Source organism: Uranotaenia lowii, chromosome 3 (genome assembly GCF_029784155.1).
Source record: "Uranotaenia lowii strain MFRU-FL chromosome 3, ASM2978415v1, whole genome shotgun sequence".
NCBI lineage: Eukaryota > Metazoa > Arthropoda > Insecta > Diptera > Culicidae > Uranotaenia > Uranotaenia lowii.
This window is the reverse complement of record NC_073693.1, coordinates 349648031-349665536: the sequence shown is the minus strand read 5'-3', so window position 1 is coordinate 349665536 and position 17506 is coordinate 349648031. Positions and strand designations below refer to the sequence as shown.

Below are 17506 nucleotides of genomic sequence, written 5' to 3'. Positions count from 1 at the left end.
TAGAAAATGAGTTTATTAAAATATTAATCACATGTCAAAAAATATGTTAAAACAAACCTGTTCCAATCCTGCAATTATTCGCCGACAGGATGCATCCCGGTCTCCCCGAGGCCATTCCTCAGCCTTCGGTTGGTACAGCATGGCTCGCAGCTCCTCGGGCAGCACCGGAATGGCGCCACCAACTTCAGCCGGCAGGCGATTTTCATCCACCGGTTCCAAATCCCACGGGCTCATAAGTTCGTACTCGCCATTGTCCCAGCGCACCCGGAAACACATGAACAACGAATCAGGGAAATCCGGCGAAAGTTGATTGTGAGATTCGATCTGGCCCAACCACCAGACATCTTCGATCATACAGCGGAATCGATCTCCCGGGCCCCAATTCCGACTCACCGACGTATCGAATGTTTGTTTCAATACCAGAAAATCTAAAACATCCGGCATGTCGTGATACTTGATAACGAACGAGCGTCCCGTTTGAGTTCCCTCCGAACTCATTATGCCCAGCTTAAGGCAGCACAAACGTGGAGGACGTATCTCGTATTTAATACCGATGACTTTACAAATTTCATGATCCCTCAGGTCCATTGAACTCCAGGGTTCACATTTGTTGCTCAAGCTGTAAACGTTTTTAGTTCGGACGGCTTCCAAATACCGAGCATGTCCTTGCCGGAAGTAAACTACTTCGTCGCCCATTTGCGGATAGTATGGCGCTTTGCGCGGGATAACTTCGCTCAACCATTCCGGAGGACGATACGGTTCCGGTATTTCTCCGTCGCGTGTGATCGGTATTTTGCGGACTTTTTGCCGACGACCTGTGCTAGGTCCAGGTTGCTCGATTTCGGGCGGTGAATATGTACGTCGCTGAACATGTTTTCTTTTCGATCTCTTTGGCGGCTCCAGATTACGACCCGGTTCGTGAGATACCCAATCGGAATAGTCCGAGCTGTCGGAATCAGTACTTGAGGAACCTGATAGATCTAATTCTTCTTCAATTGCCGTGGAATCGTCGCTGTTGCTTGTTTCTGAAGTTGACGTTTCCGGTTGTTCCGGTGGCTCATCTGCAGCTGGTTCATTGTCTCTCACGGCTCTCGTTCGATAGGCTGGCTGTCTACCATTTGCGTCTCCATTGGCTTGCGATCGACGCACTGGACGCGCATTTGATCCGTTGCGGCCACCTGATCGTCTGTTAGCTTGACTGCCCATAGAGCTACTATTGTTCGAGGTATTGATCATCAGAGGACGGCGGCGCATTTCGCGTCGATACTGCTCGTGTTCTTGCAGACCAGAAGCGTAAATTCTTTGCTTCAAATATTGAAGATCTGAATGTCTCATGGGTCGTACATACTGTCTCCGATGGAACTTGTACGATCCGTCGCGATGCCAGTTACCGGCACTATATCGTTGAACACCCTGTGGAAGTCGTCCATTTACTCTGTTAGGATCATTCTGTTGGTCATCTAACATTCCATTTCTGTTTTCTCTTTCGTTGTTTGAATCTGGAGCGGGATCTCCGCCATCCGGTCCTACTTGTCGATTAGCTAGAGCCTCAATCATTCTATCGATGTTTGAATAAGCTCCTTCCTGTGCAGGTTCCCCTTCATTACCGATGCCGATATTTGGTACCAGCTGATCCGAGGGACAATTTTCACGACCAGGAACTAACCGTTGCATTGAAGGAGGATAAGGATTTCCATCGATGTCTACCAAGAATGGGGGTGGCATCAAATGAGGCATAGTTTGTGTCTGTTCATCCATGACATGGTGAGATACATCTCTTATCAAAGGTCTGTAATCGGTGTGGAAAAACAGCTCTTTTGGCATTTGCTTCAACCTCTCGTGGCCCGATCCATAACCGAACATCAAAATATGCCCATGTGAATCCGTTGCTGCTATCATCGTTCCATCTGGAGACCACTTGGCATCGAATATACCGCCATCGCCCTGGCCTTCGATGTGATTGAGGAAATTAGCTAGCGAAACGCCTTGTACGATGTCCCAAATATATAATTGACCATCATGTCCAGCGGATAGCAGCACCCCGGAATCTTTCTGGTGCGATTCGAGAACATAAATTTCGTTAGTGTGTCCTCTTAAAACCTTATGCAGCTTTCCGGTATGGGCGTTCCAGACTTTGATTGTGTAGTCGTTCACCGCTGTTATTACCCAGTTGTCGGTATTATCCCAGGACACCATCGTTACTTTGGGTTTGCTGTTTTCTTCCCCTGGGGCCGGACAGGACAGTAAGCGATCAGTCATGTTTAGTCGAGTCGATTTCCACTGCTGGGATTCAAAGTGCCACAGAAGTGCCGTTCCGTCTTTGCTGCCGGAAATAAACTTCAACCCATTGTGGGCCCATTGAATAGAATCAACCGTATCGGAGTGGGATTCTGTTTCCAAAATTCGTTTCGGACCATCCTCTGACATCAGATAAACTCGAACGTGATGGTCGGCAGAACCTGCTGCTAGGAATATTCCACCAGGTGAAAATGATGCACAAATCATCTGCGCCTGTCCTGGACGAAGCTTCTCGTGGTACATCACCGGCTTGGTGTTAAAGCTTGGTTTTCCGCCTCGGTTGGTGTAATCCCAGAATGCGACGGACCCATCCGTGCTGGTCGTCACCAGGAATCGCAAATCTGCTCTTGGCGATGGACAAAAATTCACCGAAGTAATCATACCAGTGTGCCCGGATAGAACAGCAATCGGGCCTCCGTACTGTAAATCCCACACTCGCAGCATCCGATCCAATGATCCCGCTGCCAACATAGTGTTGTCCAAATTGATGGCAATGTCCGTTATCTCAGCAGAAGCACCACGAAAAGTGGCCAGTAATCGTCCGTCGATTGCACTCCACAGCTTAACCAGCAGGTCATCGGCCCCGGTAATGATGTACTTTCCCGAACGATCAAACAACACACAATAAACGGCCGACAGGTGACCCAAAGTACGCCGCTGCAGGTTCTGTTTCGAGTAGAACGAACTTGGGATTGCTTGGCGGCGAACCAGCGGTCCAGCACTTTGCCGCCCGTACAGCACCTTCACGATGTTGTGGGTGTTGTTCCGATGGACCGCATCGGCCAGCGGCATATGATGTATCCGGGTGCAGTAATCCACCAGCTGCGGAGGACGCGTTACGCTTTCCTTGGTGCGCAACACGCTCTGGCGACCGGCGGCAAGCAACGATTGCACTCCCGGCACAGCCGGTGCCAACTCCCGGTCCAGGATGGGCCCAATGCGGGTGCATATCTCCAGCAGATGGTGCGGTCCGATGTGTGGGTATTTCCTTTCCTAAAACGGGAGAAATGTATGGAGTAAGTGATTCGGTTTTGGAAAATTGGAGATTTTCGAGAGATTTTTTCTTTGTTGCTAATCTGCTTCAACCATTATTGGAGACCATTATTGGTTCTTAGTCTACCCCTCTCATTATCATTGAAGAAGATATGTTCGAGTAGCTACTTCAGTAGTATGTATAATAATTTCATTAAACCGCCCAAAAATCTTACAAGCAAATTGCGGCGGCTGTAGGGTGCCATCTAGCGATTGTTTTCCGCGTGATACCTTCTCTCCTTGATGGACCATGTCCACGAAGCCTGTGTAGTGGAAGGCCACAATCTGCACGCACTGTTAAAGTGATAGAATCGGTCAAGACGAAAGTGAAGCTGAATCCACTGGGATCAATCCGAAGGCTGGCTAAAGGAGCGAATATCTCGAATACTTCTATGCATCGATTGGTCAAAGATGACTTGAATACATCTACAGAGCAAAGCGCCATTTGATAACAGGACTAATTAAAGTTCCAGAGAATGTGAAATTAAAGTTTACTACCAAGAATACCGCCGGAGTTATGGTATTTGGAGTTGTTGTTTCGAAAGTATTGAAGATGTATCCTGTTTTCATAAAAGCTGGAGTTAAAGTTCATACTGAAGTTTAAAAGAAAGTTAGGAAAAAACAGGTGCTTCTGTGAATTCGGGTAAACTCCGATGAACCTGGGAATGTTGTTTTCCAACAATATGGAGCCCATGTCGTACCTCACCACGGATCCAAACCTGATTTAAGGAAAACACGAAGTTTTGGATAAAGGGTTTTTGGCCTCCAAGCAGTCCGAATTTGAACCCTCTCGACTGTTTGATATGGGCGTATGTTCAAGCAAATGCCTATGAATCCTTTCAGCGAAGTGTCAATTCTCTGAAGGATTCTATTTCTGAGGCGAGGGCTTCAATGTCAGGGGTTTATATTGCGAAGGTGTGCTTCAAATCAGATCTCGCATGGAGAGAGTAGTTGAGAACGACATCTGTAGAGTGGACACATCTAGTGATTGTTTCTTAATATGTTTATCTCAAGCCTGAATGCATAAATATGGTTTTGAAACATGTTGAAATCAATAAAAGTGTTTTTAGACCTTAATGATTGAAGTCATTATTCTATGTAATAAATTAAAAAAAAAAACATTAATTAAAAAAAAAATACATACAACTTTCATTGAACGGTAACGGTAGCTTCGCTAGTGTTGGTCGTTTACCACCTACTTACTACCCAATGTTCGTTCGCACTTCTGGCTGGGCTGGGGGTTGTACAATTTCTGTGTCTGTATAAGTTAGACCATACATACACGCAAGACTGAACAACCTCTCGTAGAAACGATTTGCGAACAATGATGAAATAAGAGCTAATTTGTTGTAATTTTGGAAGTTGTAAAAGCCCTAACCTAAACCTAAACTTTAGACTTTGTTAGGTATGAATTAATAAAAAAATGTGAGATGAGATATCCCTTTTTAACTCCAACCCATCCACCATGGAGTATCATAACTGTCATATATTGATACTTGCGTTCTGCAATGTATAAATGAATCTTCGAAGTTGAAGCTTTCGTGTAAACAATGTTCGAAGCACGAAAGATCTGAAAAGACGAAATGGAATAAAGCCATTCGTATTTTAGCCGTCTAACCGGAGACAATCTAATCGTGGTGTTAATCCTTTAGTGATCCGAAAACTTACCTTAAGTATTATTCTATAAAATCAATATTCCCTTGCTGATATATTTTAGTGGCGACGAGGACAATTTGGTGATTCAAACGGAAAACAAGCGTTTTCTAGTGTGGGTCGTAAGTAAAACAAAAACAAATTTAATTAGAATTGCTTGAGAGATACCTACGCTCAGAGGAATTTGCAATTACTAAGGAAGGAGGGTAAATTGAAGCTAAGTGCTAGATTACCTGTTGACAAGGTCGAAAATATATTTAAAAAAAAAAAAAAAAAGCAAAAATCAAAAAATTTATTAAAAAGTACTGAAAATAAGTGATTTATATAACTGCATATTGGCATTGTGAAATTATTAATATAATAGATAAATGTGTTTCTAACGCCATTTTGAAATTTCATCCACAGATTCCATTTCTACTGAGGCTTGGTCCGAGACAGTTAAAGATACCGGGAGAGCGTGAGTTACCCATACAGCGAGCGATAGTAGATCGTCGTGGCGAAGCGAATCTACATACGTGAGGCTTAAAAAAACAGCATAGAAACATCTCAGCGAAGAGAGTGAGTTACATCGTGCGATAGTGGATCGCCGTAGCAAAGTGAATCTGCATACGCTAGGCTACCTACACTCAACAGCAGCAGCTCTCGTATCAAATTCGGACTGTGAGTTGTGAGCAGCATTAGTGAGGCATCGACGACGGGGAGAATTAACGTTGCATAGTCAGTGCTAACGGTTATTCTACCTAACGTGTGTCGCTTGAGGTCGGTACATTAGTGTGGCTTTCCCACAGGTCGTACTGCAGGTAGTAATTCCATCTTTTGAGTGAGTATAAAAATTAAAAGTTGGTTTTTTTTTTCTCTTCTTTTGGGTCTATACGGCATAGTATTTTATTGCAAAGTATATTTAGCTAAATGGCGGCTCCCAGTATGATCGGAACGATTGACCACTATCATGTGGGCAGGTCGTTCCAGAATTACGTGGAAAGGTTTGAAATATTATGCGAGCTAAATAATGTAACGGAAGCGTCCAGGAAATCGTGGTTTATTTCACTCAGTGGCGATTTCGTTTATGATGAAATCAAACTACTTTTCCCCAATGAGGAAGTTAGTAACCTGCAATATAGGGATATTATCACCAAATTAAAAGCTCGTTTTGACAAAACGCAACCAGCCTTAATGCATAGATACAAATTTTACAACAGATTTCAAGGTGTTAGTGAAAATTCGGAAAATTTCGTTTTGGCTGTTAAACTTTTAGCAGAAAAATGCAATTTTCGAGAATTTAAAAATGAAGCAATAAGGGATCGGTTGATTATTGGTCTTCGAGATAAAATTCTGCAGCATAAATTGCTTATGGATGACGATCGGGAGTTAGATGAGGTAGCAAACTTAATCATCAACAGCGAACTAGCTGGGGAACGCGCCAAGATTATTGGTGAACACAGCGAAGTTAATGCGGATATTTTATCCATTAAAAATCGTTTGGGCCGTCGTGAGCGTTTTGAAAATCAGCGTTATCAAGGCAGAACTAATTATAATCAGAACAATTATGGGAGAGTTGATAGAAATAGATCGAGAAGCAGGAGTTTCGATAAAAACGGTAGTAACGATCAACGTTTTCATGGTCGCAAACAGTTCAATCATTCTAGAGCGGTTTGCAATAAATGTGGTCGATCGGGACATCTGCGCAGGGATTGCTGGTTTGAAAAAAAGAATGTTCATTTTATTGAAAAAGAAGAAGAAGGGAAAACCGTCTCTCCTTCTGATAAGTTTGATAGATTACGTCTGAAGGATTCTAGCGAGGAAAGCGAAATAGATTGTTTGATGATTTCAAATGTTAATAGTTTGTCTGAGGCATGCTATGTGGATGTGTCCATTAGTAATCAAAATCTTTCAATGGAAATAGACACAGGATCGGCGGTTTCGGTTATAAGCGAAACCCTTTACAAAACAATGTTTCCTTCTCTTGCGGTAGAAAAATGTAACAAAAAATTGATTGTTGTGGATGGAGCCAAACTTGAGATTGTAGGTCAAATCAAAGTATTGGTTAGTCTCAATAATCTGATAAAAAGGAAAGAGTTGGTTATTTTGAAAAGCAAGAAGAATTTTGTTCCTCTTTTGGGAAGGGACTGGATGGAAACATTTTATCCTGAATGGAAGAACAATTTTATGAAGCATTTGAATATCAACAACTTGGATTCGCACCAAACAGTGGATACTTTAGGTAAAATAAAAGAAAAATATTATAAGGTTTTCAACAAGGATTTATCAGAACCAATTTCAGGATTCGAGGTGGATTTAACCTTCAAAATAGACCAACCAATCTTCAAAAAAGCCTATCAGGTACCGTACAAATTGAAAGAGAAGTTTTTGGTTCATCTACAAGGCTTAGAACAGCAAGGAATAATAACACCGATTAAATCTAGCGAGTGGGCGTCACCGGTCATTGCTATACTCAAGAAAAATGATGAAATACGTATGGTAATTGACTGCAAGGTTTCTTTAAACAAAATTGTTATACCTAACACTTATCCTTTGCCACTGGCGCAAGATATTTTTGCTTCTTTAGCAGGTTGCAAGGTGTTTTGCTCCTTAGATTTGACTGGTGCATACACACAACTTAAACTTACTGAACGTTCTAAGAAATATGTTGTTATTAATACGGAAATCGGGCTTTTTACGTACAATAGACTGCCTCAAGGATTGTCTTCTAGTGCTAGTGATTTTCAATGCGTAATGGATCAAATACTGAAAGGTTTAGACAACGTATGTTGCTATTTAGACGATTTGCTAATCGCAGGAAAAAATTTTAACGATTGTTTGAATAATCTAGAGCTTGTGCTCGAAAGACTTATGAAAGCAAATATTTGTATTAACTATAAAAAATGTAAGTTTTTTGTAAATTCTCTTCAATATTTGGGACACGTCATTACTAGTGAAGGTTTACTTCCTTCACCTGAGAAATTATCTACAATCAAAAACGCTAAAGCTCCACAAAATGTAACAGAGTTAAAAGCTTACTTAGGACTTATTAATTTTTATAACAAGTTTGTACCAAATTTATCATCCAAATTAAGAAAACTGTATGATTTGCTCAAGAAAAACGAACGTTTCGTCTGGACAACTGATTGTGATGTGGCCTTTAACCAAAGCAAAGACAGTTTACTGCAAGCAAATATTCTTGAATTCTATGATCCTAAAAAACCGTTAGTGGTTGTAACTGACGCATCTTCCTATGGCTTAGGAGGAGTTTTGGCTCACAGTATAAATGGAGTAGAGAAACCTATTTGCTTCACGTCTTTTTCATTAAATGCTGCGCAGAAAAAGTACCCTATTCTACATCTAGAGGCATTGGCTCTTGTTTGTGTAATTAAAAAGTTCCACAAGTTTCTTTTCGGTCAAAAATTTAAAGTTTTTACCGATCATAAGCCATTAATAGGAATTTTTGGAAGCGAAGGGAAGAATTCAATTTACGTCACAAGATTACAGCGTTATATTATGGAACTTTCCATATATAATTTCGAAATTGAGTATCGTCCAGCTTCAAAGATGGGGAACGCAGATTTTTGCAGCCGCTTTCCGTTGGAACAGAAGGTCCCTAGCAGCTTGGATCAAGGACACATAAACAGTTTAAATTTCACAAATGAATTCCCATTAGACTTTGCGTTAATTTCAAAAGAAACTAATTCAGACAAAGATCTTACAGAAATAATTAAATTTGTTGCTACAGGGTGGCCAAAAACAATACCTATGAGATTTAAGAATTTTTTTGCACAAAAGGAAAAACTTGAAGTTGTAGACGAGGTTTTGCTTTTAGAAAACAGGGTAGTGGTTCCAAATACCTTAAAACTGGCTATACTTAAATTACTGCATGCTAATCATGGCGGTATTATCAAAATGAAATCATTGGCTAGACGATCAGTTTATTGGCCGGGAATGAATCCTGATATCGAAGATTTTGTTAAGTCCTGTGATATTTGTTCATCTATGACAACGTATGTTAAATCTCGTGAAACTTTTACTTGGATTCCAACTTCACGTCCTTTTAGTAGGCTTCATGCAGATTTTTTCTATTTTGAGAAGAAATCATTCTTATTGATAGTGGATAGTTACTCTAAATGGCTTGAAATTGAATGGATGAAGCATGGAACAACGGCACTACATGTGAATAAAAAATTTAGCTCAGTTTTTGCGCGTTTTGGGTTGCCAGATGTGGTAGTCACTGATGGCGGGCCTCCTTTCAACTCAAGGGAGTTTGTAGGATTTCTGGAAAAACATGGCATTAAAGTATTAAAAAGTCCTCCCTACAACCCAGCTAGTAATGGGCAGGCGGAAAGAATGGTGAGGGTTGTGAAGGATGTACTCAAGAAATTTCTTATTGATAAAGATTTAAAAGCCATTGATTTAGACGGAAAAATTTCTTTATTTCTTATCAATTATAGGAACAGCTGTCTTAATGGGGATGGTGAGTTCCCAGCAGAAAAAGTTTTAAATTATAAACCAAAAATGCTCATAGATCTTCTTAATCCAAACAAAACGTACAACAAAAATTTAAAAAAATCTCCTGCTAAAGATAAACCGACAGATCAAGATTTATGCGTACCTCCTGATGAGTTTGACAAGCTTGTGGCAGGGGATAAGCTTTTATACAAAAATCCTAATCGAAATGACATTCCCAAGTGGTTGAGTGCAACTTTTGTAAAAAGATATTCTTCAAATATCTTCCAGATTTCGATTGGAGCAAACGTTTTCACAGCACATCGTCATCAACTGAAAATGGTACACGAACCTCGAAGACGTTGGAATGTGATGGTACGATCCGGGATTCCACGAGAAAATGAACGGCAAGGCAAACGGCGACGAAGTTCCTCTGAGGACGAATTCCTGGGGTTTCCAGATAGTCAGGAACCGTTGGCACCACCTCCAAAGATCCGCTCCGTAGTATTACGTAGTCCAGTCATGACGCGGTCTAAGAGAAGCCGGGCAGATATTCTCAAGGAATAACTCAGCAAGTCGCACCTATTGCCAGTGCTGAATTCGAAGCATGATATAGAATATCCAAAGAAATGTTATTAAGTTTTCTATTGATTATTTAAAAAGAATATTACCAACTGTTCTAAAAAATGGAGGATTGTCATATATTGATACTTGCGTTCTGCAATGTATAAATGAATCTTCGAAGTTGAAGCTTTCGTGTAAACAATGTTCGAAGCACGAAAGATCTGAAAAGACGAAATGGAATAAAGCCATTCGTATTTTAGCCGTCTAACCGGAGACAATCTAATCGTGGTGTTAATCCTTTAGTGATCCGAAAACTTACCTTAAGTATTATTCTATAAAATCAATATTCCCTTGCTGATACATTTTAATAACATAGATATTCAAAGCTGATAAGCCAAAACCAGTGTGTAAACAAATCACAAAATATGACCTTCAAATGTGTATCCTTCTCAAAGAAAGAACCAAAATGAATATGTCTTCTGCTGCACGACTACATCCAGTTCAAGCGACCAGCAACTTTATTATCAGACTTTGCCATTGCCACCAGCCATACTTTGGTTGAAGACGAAATGATGGCAAGCAGCAAAAGTTGAACACCCGAGCAGCACTGAGCAGAGCACGGCTGCATTTCTCTATCGATTCGAGCTGCCTTCTCTTGTGTCGGCCAAAGTTAGGTAACATGATGATGGTGTGGAGAGAATAGAAATGATATGATGGGTGGGCTCAGTTCTGTCATCCCACGGCAATAACTGGTGCTCTAGACACCATGCAGGGAGTTTGGATTGTTTTTTTTTCTAATTTTACTGTCTTTAATGAGTTTTGTAAACGATAACATTGATTTTTAAGAATTTTTCTAAGAGATTTTAAACTTTTCCGGTTCATTTAGTCCTAATCAATTATTGAGAAAGATGTACGAAGACTTTTTAAAAGAATATAGCGCAAATCAATCCAATCGCAATTCAATCCAACAAAGTCATCATGTAAAAGTCAGTGTTTTTTATAATTTTTTAACGAATAATGTTTGTTACGAATTATGTTAAGTCATTTATAAACATGCATAGTATATGCAATACGCACGGTAGCTTGGAAACTACGAGTTTGGTCATTTGTTCTCCAGGTCAGAGGGGGTTCAAACAGCGTCTTCCTCGAATGGAGCGACTGAATATATGCAAAGCGGCTGATGCCAACTAGAACCAAGACGACAGCCCCAACGCGGAATGGGTATCTTAGACTAACAGCCAATTGCTTCTGTATAAAATCTTGTTACGGAAACCGAAAGAAGAGCCAATAGATTATTTTTATTATTTTTATAGTACACCGTCTCACCACATAACTTGATGAACCTAATTCGTAAAGTTTACTCGGAGCATGGCAACCGTTCTCCAATTTCTCGGACATCCCACATTCGCCAGATCACGCTCCACTTGGTCTAACCATTTCGCACGTTACTCCTCTGCTCTTCTCGTTCCTTATTCTCGCAACATGTCCTGCCCAGCGTATCCGACCAGCCTTCACCACCTTCTGGATACTGGGTTCATCGAAGAGTCGCCCGAGTTCGTGGTCCATCCTTGGCCTCCACATTCCGTTCTCCTGCACGCCACCAAAGATGGTTCATAACACTCGTCGCTCGAATACTCCGAGTGTGCGCAGGTCCTCCTCGAGCAATATCCATGTCTCGTGCCCGCAGAGGAGAACGGTCTAATGAGCGTCATGTACAGGTTACACTTCGTGCGGGGGCTTAGTGACCGCAGTTGCTTGTGGAGTCCATAGTAGGCACGACTTCTGCTGATCACTCGCCGCCGGATCTCACGGCTGGTGTCATTGTCTGCAATCACCAGTGAGCCGAGATAGACAAAGTCTTCGACTATATCCAGCTCGTCGCCGTCAATCGTGGCGTTATTATTGCTGAACAAGCGGGTTCGCTCGGTCTTATATCCGCAGGTCAGCATATACTTCGTCTTGGCGGTATCAATCTCGTCCATGATTTTTCATAGCTCGTCGCGGCATGCGGCTTTTAAGATGATGGTGATGGTGCGTAAAGACTTGATGTTCACGGCATTTTTGGAGGAGTTTCCGAAGGAGACGGCAAGTGATCGCTCGGTAGTTCTCACATGCCCGATGACGAGTTCGTTCTACATGCCCGATGACGTTCTCCGCAACGCTATTGATGGCTGCCTTGATGGCATCCCAACAGTCCTCGAAAGGGGCTCAACCTATGGTGGCAGCGCCGCTTCGAGCGTTTGCGTGTAGGTAGGCTGACCTCAGGTTGCTTCAGTCGTGCAATATTTAACCGAGGTTGGCGTCGATTTCGTATATTGTTCACTACGGAGAGTTTAGGGCCAATAGAACTGGAACTTTCTAAATGATGCTGGCTCAAGTAGTCAGCAGCCTCAAGCTACAGATATTGAGACTGAGTAAAGACCGGAAAACACAAGTCACAGTTCGGGATTGTTCTGCTTTACTCTAGCATACGAGGAGAACCCGCCACTCGGGAACGAGGAGTTGGTTTCCTGCGACCCTCATAAGGTGGGAACGAATAAGAAAGAGCAGTTTCACAGTCAACTGAAAAGCGTGGTTGAGAAAATTCAGAAGGGTGACATTAGTTAAGGTAGGTTCCGATAATCAGGACCTTGAGCGCAACATAGGGCGACATATTCTAGAACAGATGAACAGAAATAGAGAGCGGTTTGTAGTATTTTGTGACAGCAACAACGGTTACCGGTTGATCGTATAAAGTCACTTCGGTATCCCGAGTTGCCAAACAGAAAATCTGCCTCAAAAAATGAAAAAAATGGAAAACTATGGAGCCTCATTGAAGTCCGAGAAAACGAAACAAAGATACGACTGAGAGCTGATTGTGTGGTGAGAAAATCCAACGTCGAAAAAACGACGTCCTTCCGCGCCGGTTGGAGTAATCAGAGGTGAAAAGGTATTATGTTGAATAACTTGAATTCCGAACCTATGAACTGCCAACAAACGGAACAGTCTAAAAAAAGGGGTAATCAAGGTTTTCCGCTTACGATATGCGGAGCTGGAAAGATGAGACAAGAGAGCTTAAAACATTTTCTTTGCCGAAAATGGAGGGACCGATATGACATTTCTCGCCGCCAAAGCGGTGCCAGGTTTAGTGCTGAGTGTATCGAAAATTAACTATATACATATTTGGGCCTTCTACTTACTAATAACGCGTGAATGCGCACAACTGTGCTCACCTGTATGTTGAATCTTGATCTGTCAAGAGTGAACCAGCGCTTTGTTGACGTTTGAAACATTCGTTTCTCCCAAAATGTCGCGAATTACACTTGGATGCGAGAGAAGGGCATCTCGATGATGAAGTGGCGAAACGTTTCGGCATTCATCCGGCGAGCGTAAAATCCATCATCCACAAGTTCGGGGAACACTATACGTTCGATGATTTGCCAGGAAGAGGCAGAAAACCAGGACCATCTGACCCAAATCTGGACCGTAAGGTAATCAACCTCATCAACCGGAATCGATCGATGCCCATACGGGATTTGGCGAAAAAAGCTGGAACATCGATCGGAATGGTACAGCGGATCAAGAAGCGGAGCCAAAACCAGAGTCCGGAAGCTGAATCATCGGATTTTGCAGAAGCCAGATGCGTGCATTCTCATGGACGATGAAACTTTTGTAAAAGAGGATTCCAGTATTCTTCCGAGACCACAATTCTACACTGCAGCTGGGGCTTGTGATATAGCTCAGTTGGCAAGTCTGTTGCCTCCTGAGCAGATGTCCGCGAGTTCGAGCCCAAGAGTAAACATCGAACACAGTTGTACCGGATAAGTTTTTCAATAACGGTCCGCCAACTGTAACGTTGATAAAGTCGCGAATGCCATAATGATGGTAAAACGACTATAATCGAAACAAAAAAAAAAAAAAAAAAAAAACACTGCAGCTATTGGGAAGGATGTGAGTGACCACGAGAAGTCGATTGAGGTGGAAAAATTTGGCCAGAAAGTGCTTGTGTGGCAGGCAATCTGCTCCTGCGGATTTAAGTCGGCGAGTTTCTTTATAAAAGGAACAATAAATGCCGATATCTACCAAAAGGAGTGTTTAAAGAAAAGGTTGCTGTCACTATATAAGAAAAATACGACCCCACCATTGTTCTGGCCGGATTTGGCGTCAGCAGAATACGCTAAATCCACTCTTAGATGGTTTGAGGATAACGATGTAGATATCGTTGAGAAAGATATTAACCCACCAAACTGCTTCCAGCTTCGCCTCATAGAACGATATTGGGCTATCGTCAAGAGAGTTTTCAAGAAGGATGGTAAGGCCAACAGGACCATGGCAGTTTTCAAGAAAAATTGGAAATCTGCGGTCAAGAAGTGTGATCAATCAGCTGTACAAAACCTAATAAATCGCGTCAAGTCGAAAGTCCGAGAATATTACCAATAATTACTTTTTTACTTGTATTTCTTTATAAACTGTAAGAATAAGCTTTTTAAAACACTTCCAAACTGTTTCTTTGTTCGAATCATCAATAAAATCAATACAATGAAAAAAATATGATTATAACTTATTTTCGATACACTCCTTATCTAGGATATTGCAGCACCCGTATGACTGGAAGTAGGGTATCCTCGTAAAGATCCCGAAGAATGGAGACCTCACCGAGTACGGTGGCTGACGTGGCATAGCTTTGACGTAAAAATCATCTAATTCCTGAACCTCTGCTGGTTTTCGTTGAAATCGAAAATGCATTCGACCGATTGAACCGTGAAAACATCTGGGCTGCCCTTAGACGAAGAGGAGTCCTAGAGAAACTAGTCCGTCTCATCAAAGCAAGTACTATGCATATTCGTGCAAGGTCCAGAACCGCACGACCTCTTGTCCAATCCAATCCCGGAAACTGCTGGAGTGAAACAAGGATATATCTCATCCGCGCTTCTTTTACTCATCGTAATGGATGAGATCTTGAATGGATCGATCAGCTGTAGACCGGACTTAGGCTTGTCATGGAATCTTTCAACAATGGAGCAGCTCATCGACCTTGACCTGGCTGGTGATATTGTTTTGCTCGCTCAAAAACATCCAGATATGCAGACCTCAACTCAAACTCAACAACCTCATCGAAAGCTCCAAGACAGCAGGTCTCGAAGTCAATGTCGGAAAGACCGAAAAACATCGATTTTTTGCTTATGTACAACAACAAATATCCTTAAATAAGATTTGTTGTCCACTTAATTTTAACGAATTGATTAAGGTACACCGGGGTAAGTGTGGACGGGTTTTCGTATAGTTCAACTTTAAAAAATCATTAAAAAATCAGCATTGAAGCAATTTTGATAAAATTACGTTCAATGTGATGCAGAACATGTTATTTACAAAAGCTGAAGAGATGAGCTCGATAGAAGCAAAGCGAAAAAAGTTATCACGTAAATTGTTATAGACTGCTGGTGTCTTCACTTACCCCGCTTTATGGGGTAAGTGTGGACGGTAGATTTTCCCTTTGATTTTTCAGGAAATTTTCAAAAAAAATGTGTTTTCTTGGTTGAATACGTTACTTTATTGCTCGAACCGTCCAAAATTTTGAAAAAAGTTCATGATACTATAATAATTATAGTATTATAGTGTGTATTTTATGTTACAACACACGAGATCCGATTTTATCAAAAACACAGAACAAACAAGTACTTTACCCAAATTTTCATGATCCGAACGCTAAATATAGCTAAATAATACAACTCATGAAGGATGAAGGACAGAAAATTGAAAAAATGTGTAAACATCAAGTCTTTTTGAAGCCGTCCACACTTACCCCAGGTAGAGGTTGGAGACAAAATGTTAGTTTTTTGTAAATAAACTCTTTTTACATAATTTTTAACCGCCGTTTCTTTTCCTAACTGGTTTTTTGGAATATAAGGATTGTTTCAATGTAGAGTTTTTCATCGAGACCCAGCTAGTCTAGGAGAAATTTGCAATTGAAAAAGATGCACATCAACTCGACATCGTAGTTGAAAATAGAAAATTCCGAAAAAGTCGCTGTAAACATCCGTTATTGTCTGAATCGTATCTTTTTCACAGTTATTGGATAGATTACAAGTAAATTGAACATTCTGCATCAAAAGTTTGAAAAAACAGTGCACAGTATTGTTTTAATAGCCATCGTCCACACTTACCCCGCTTCCACACTTACCCCGGTGTACCTTAAATAAATTTATTTCGTAAAAAATACCGAGAAACAATAAAGTTTCACCAGTTCGGTAGTGATTACCGAAATGTATGTAATATCGAAACAAGTTGACAGTTATTGATATTTTGAACTGCCAACCAGAAATTTTTTTATCAAAGAAAAATTTAGCTTGTTTGATGATAAATGAATAAAATATACCGTACTCAATTTCAATATTACTCAGCTATTCCCTCACATCAAGACTCAGTAACAGAAAAAAAGAACCATCACAAAATTTAACCCCCGGCCAGAGGCGGCCTCCGTGTCGTCGACAGTCGTCATGACGAGACGAGACGAAAGAGAGCTCGCTCGATGGCCGTTCCATAAACAACGACATCCGTTCTGCAGATGAAGAAAGGAATGCTTCCAAAACAAACCGATTTGACGGCACGTCATTTGTGTGCACACCCCGCCAGGCCACACCGTCAAATAGTCGGTTGGCCTGCTGGTCCGTTGTGTATGGTTGTGTGGGTAGCTCTGTTAGCTGTTCCCTTACCGCTTTCAGTGGATGATGTTATAGGGGTTCCATCGCCATCTACACACAACACAACCCAACACACGGTGTGATGGTTGGTTGGCTGAATGTTGGTCGTTTTTGTTGCTGTCGTCGTCGTCGTCATCGTTGAGCCACAGAGCTCCTCTTATGCATGCTGATTTCGAATGGTGATGTGAAGCCAAACCAGGAACGATGAGTATGGAACAAATGTTACTGACTGAAATGGCTGGCGTCAACTTGATTTTAATTTGTTTTTAATTTTAACGGTTTCAAAACTGAATTTGTTTAAACGGATGAAAGCTGATGTAGAGATTTTCAAGAACACTTTTCACTTGAACACTTGACAACATATTACATAACAAATCTTACTCGAAGATCAAATTCATATTTACTTACATATGTGGAAACTTTCTTAACTAACTTAAAAATTGTCTAGAAAAAACAAGTTAACAAAAGATCAAAATTTGACCGACGAAAATTCTATTTATACATTTTTATCTGAGCTTAAACAAGTAAGCCTTCTATTAAAAAAAATGTATCTACTTCCGAATGAAATTGTTCAAAGTAACATTTGAAAAGCCCATTGATATTTAACTGGCGGAGTTCCATGCTGTTCCGAACCAGCACTAGGAATTTGCCTAGGCTCAGGGACCAGGGTACCGATATCTAGAAACATCCCCAAGATGGCTGCCAGTCATGATGATGTGAGCTGTGTTCGTTCGTTCGTTGGTTCGAAACACAGCAGAAAGAGAGCGAGAGGCAAGGGTAGCAAACAAAAAAATAAAATCGATACGCTCGCCTGTGCTGCTTGCAGCTATAATGAAATGGAAGCT

At 41.3% G+C, this 17506-nt stretch overlaps 1 protein-coding gene across 1 annotated transcript in view; it reads right to left on the bottom strand.

Moving 5' to 3' along the window:
- The window catches only part of LOC129751518 (bromodomain and WD repeat-containing protein 3-like), a 38109-nt gene that overhangs the window by 5198 nt on the left and 15405 nt on the right, over positions 1-17506 (bottom strand). The window contains exon 5 of the mRNA XM_055747064.1: positions 58-3291. Within this exon, the coding sequence (XP_055603039.1) occupies positions 58-3291 (3234 nt within the window). The remainder of the gene's footprint in view (positions 1-57; positions 3292-17506) is intronic.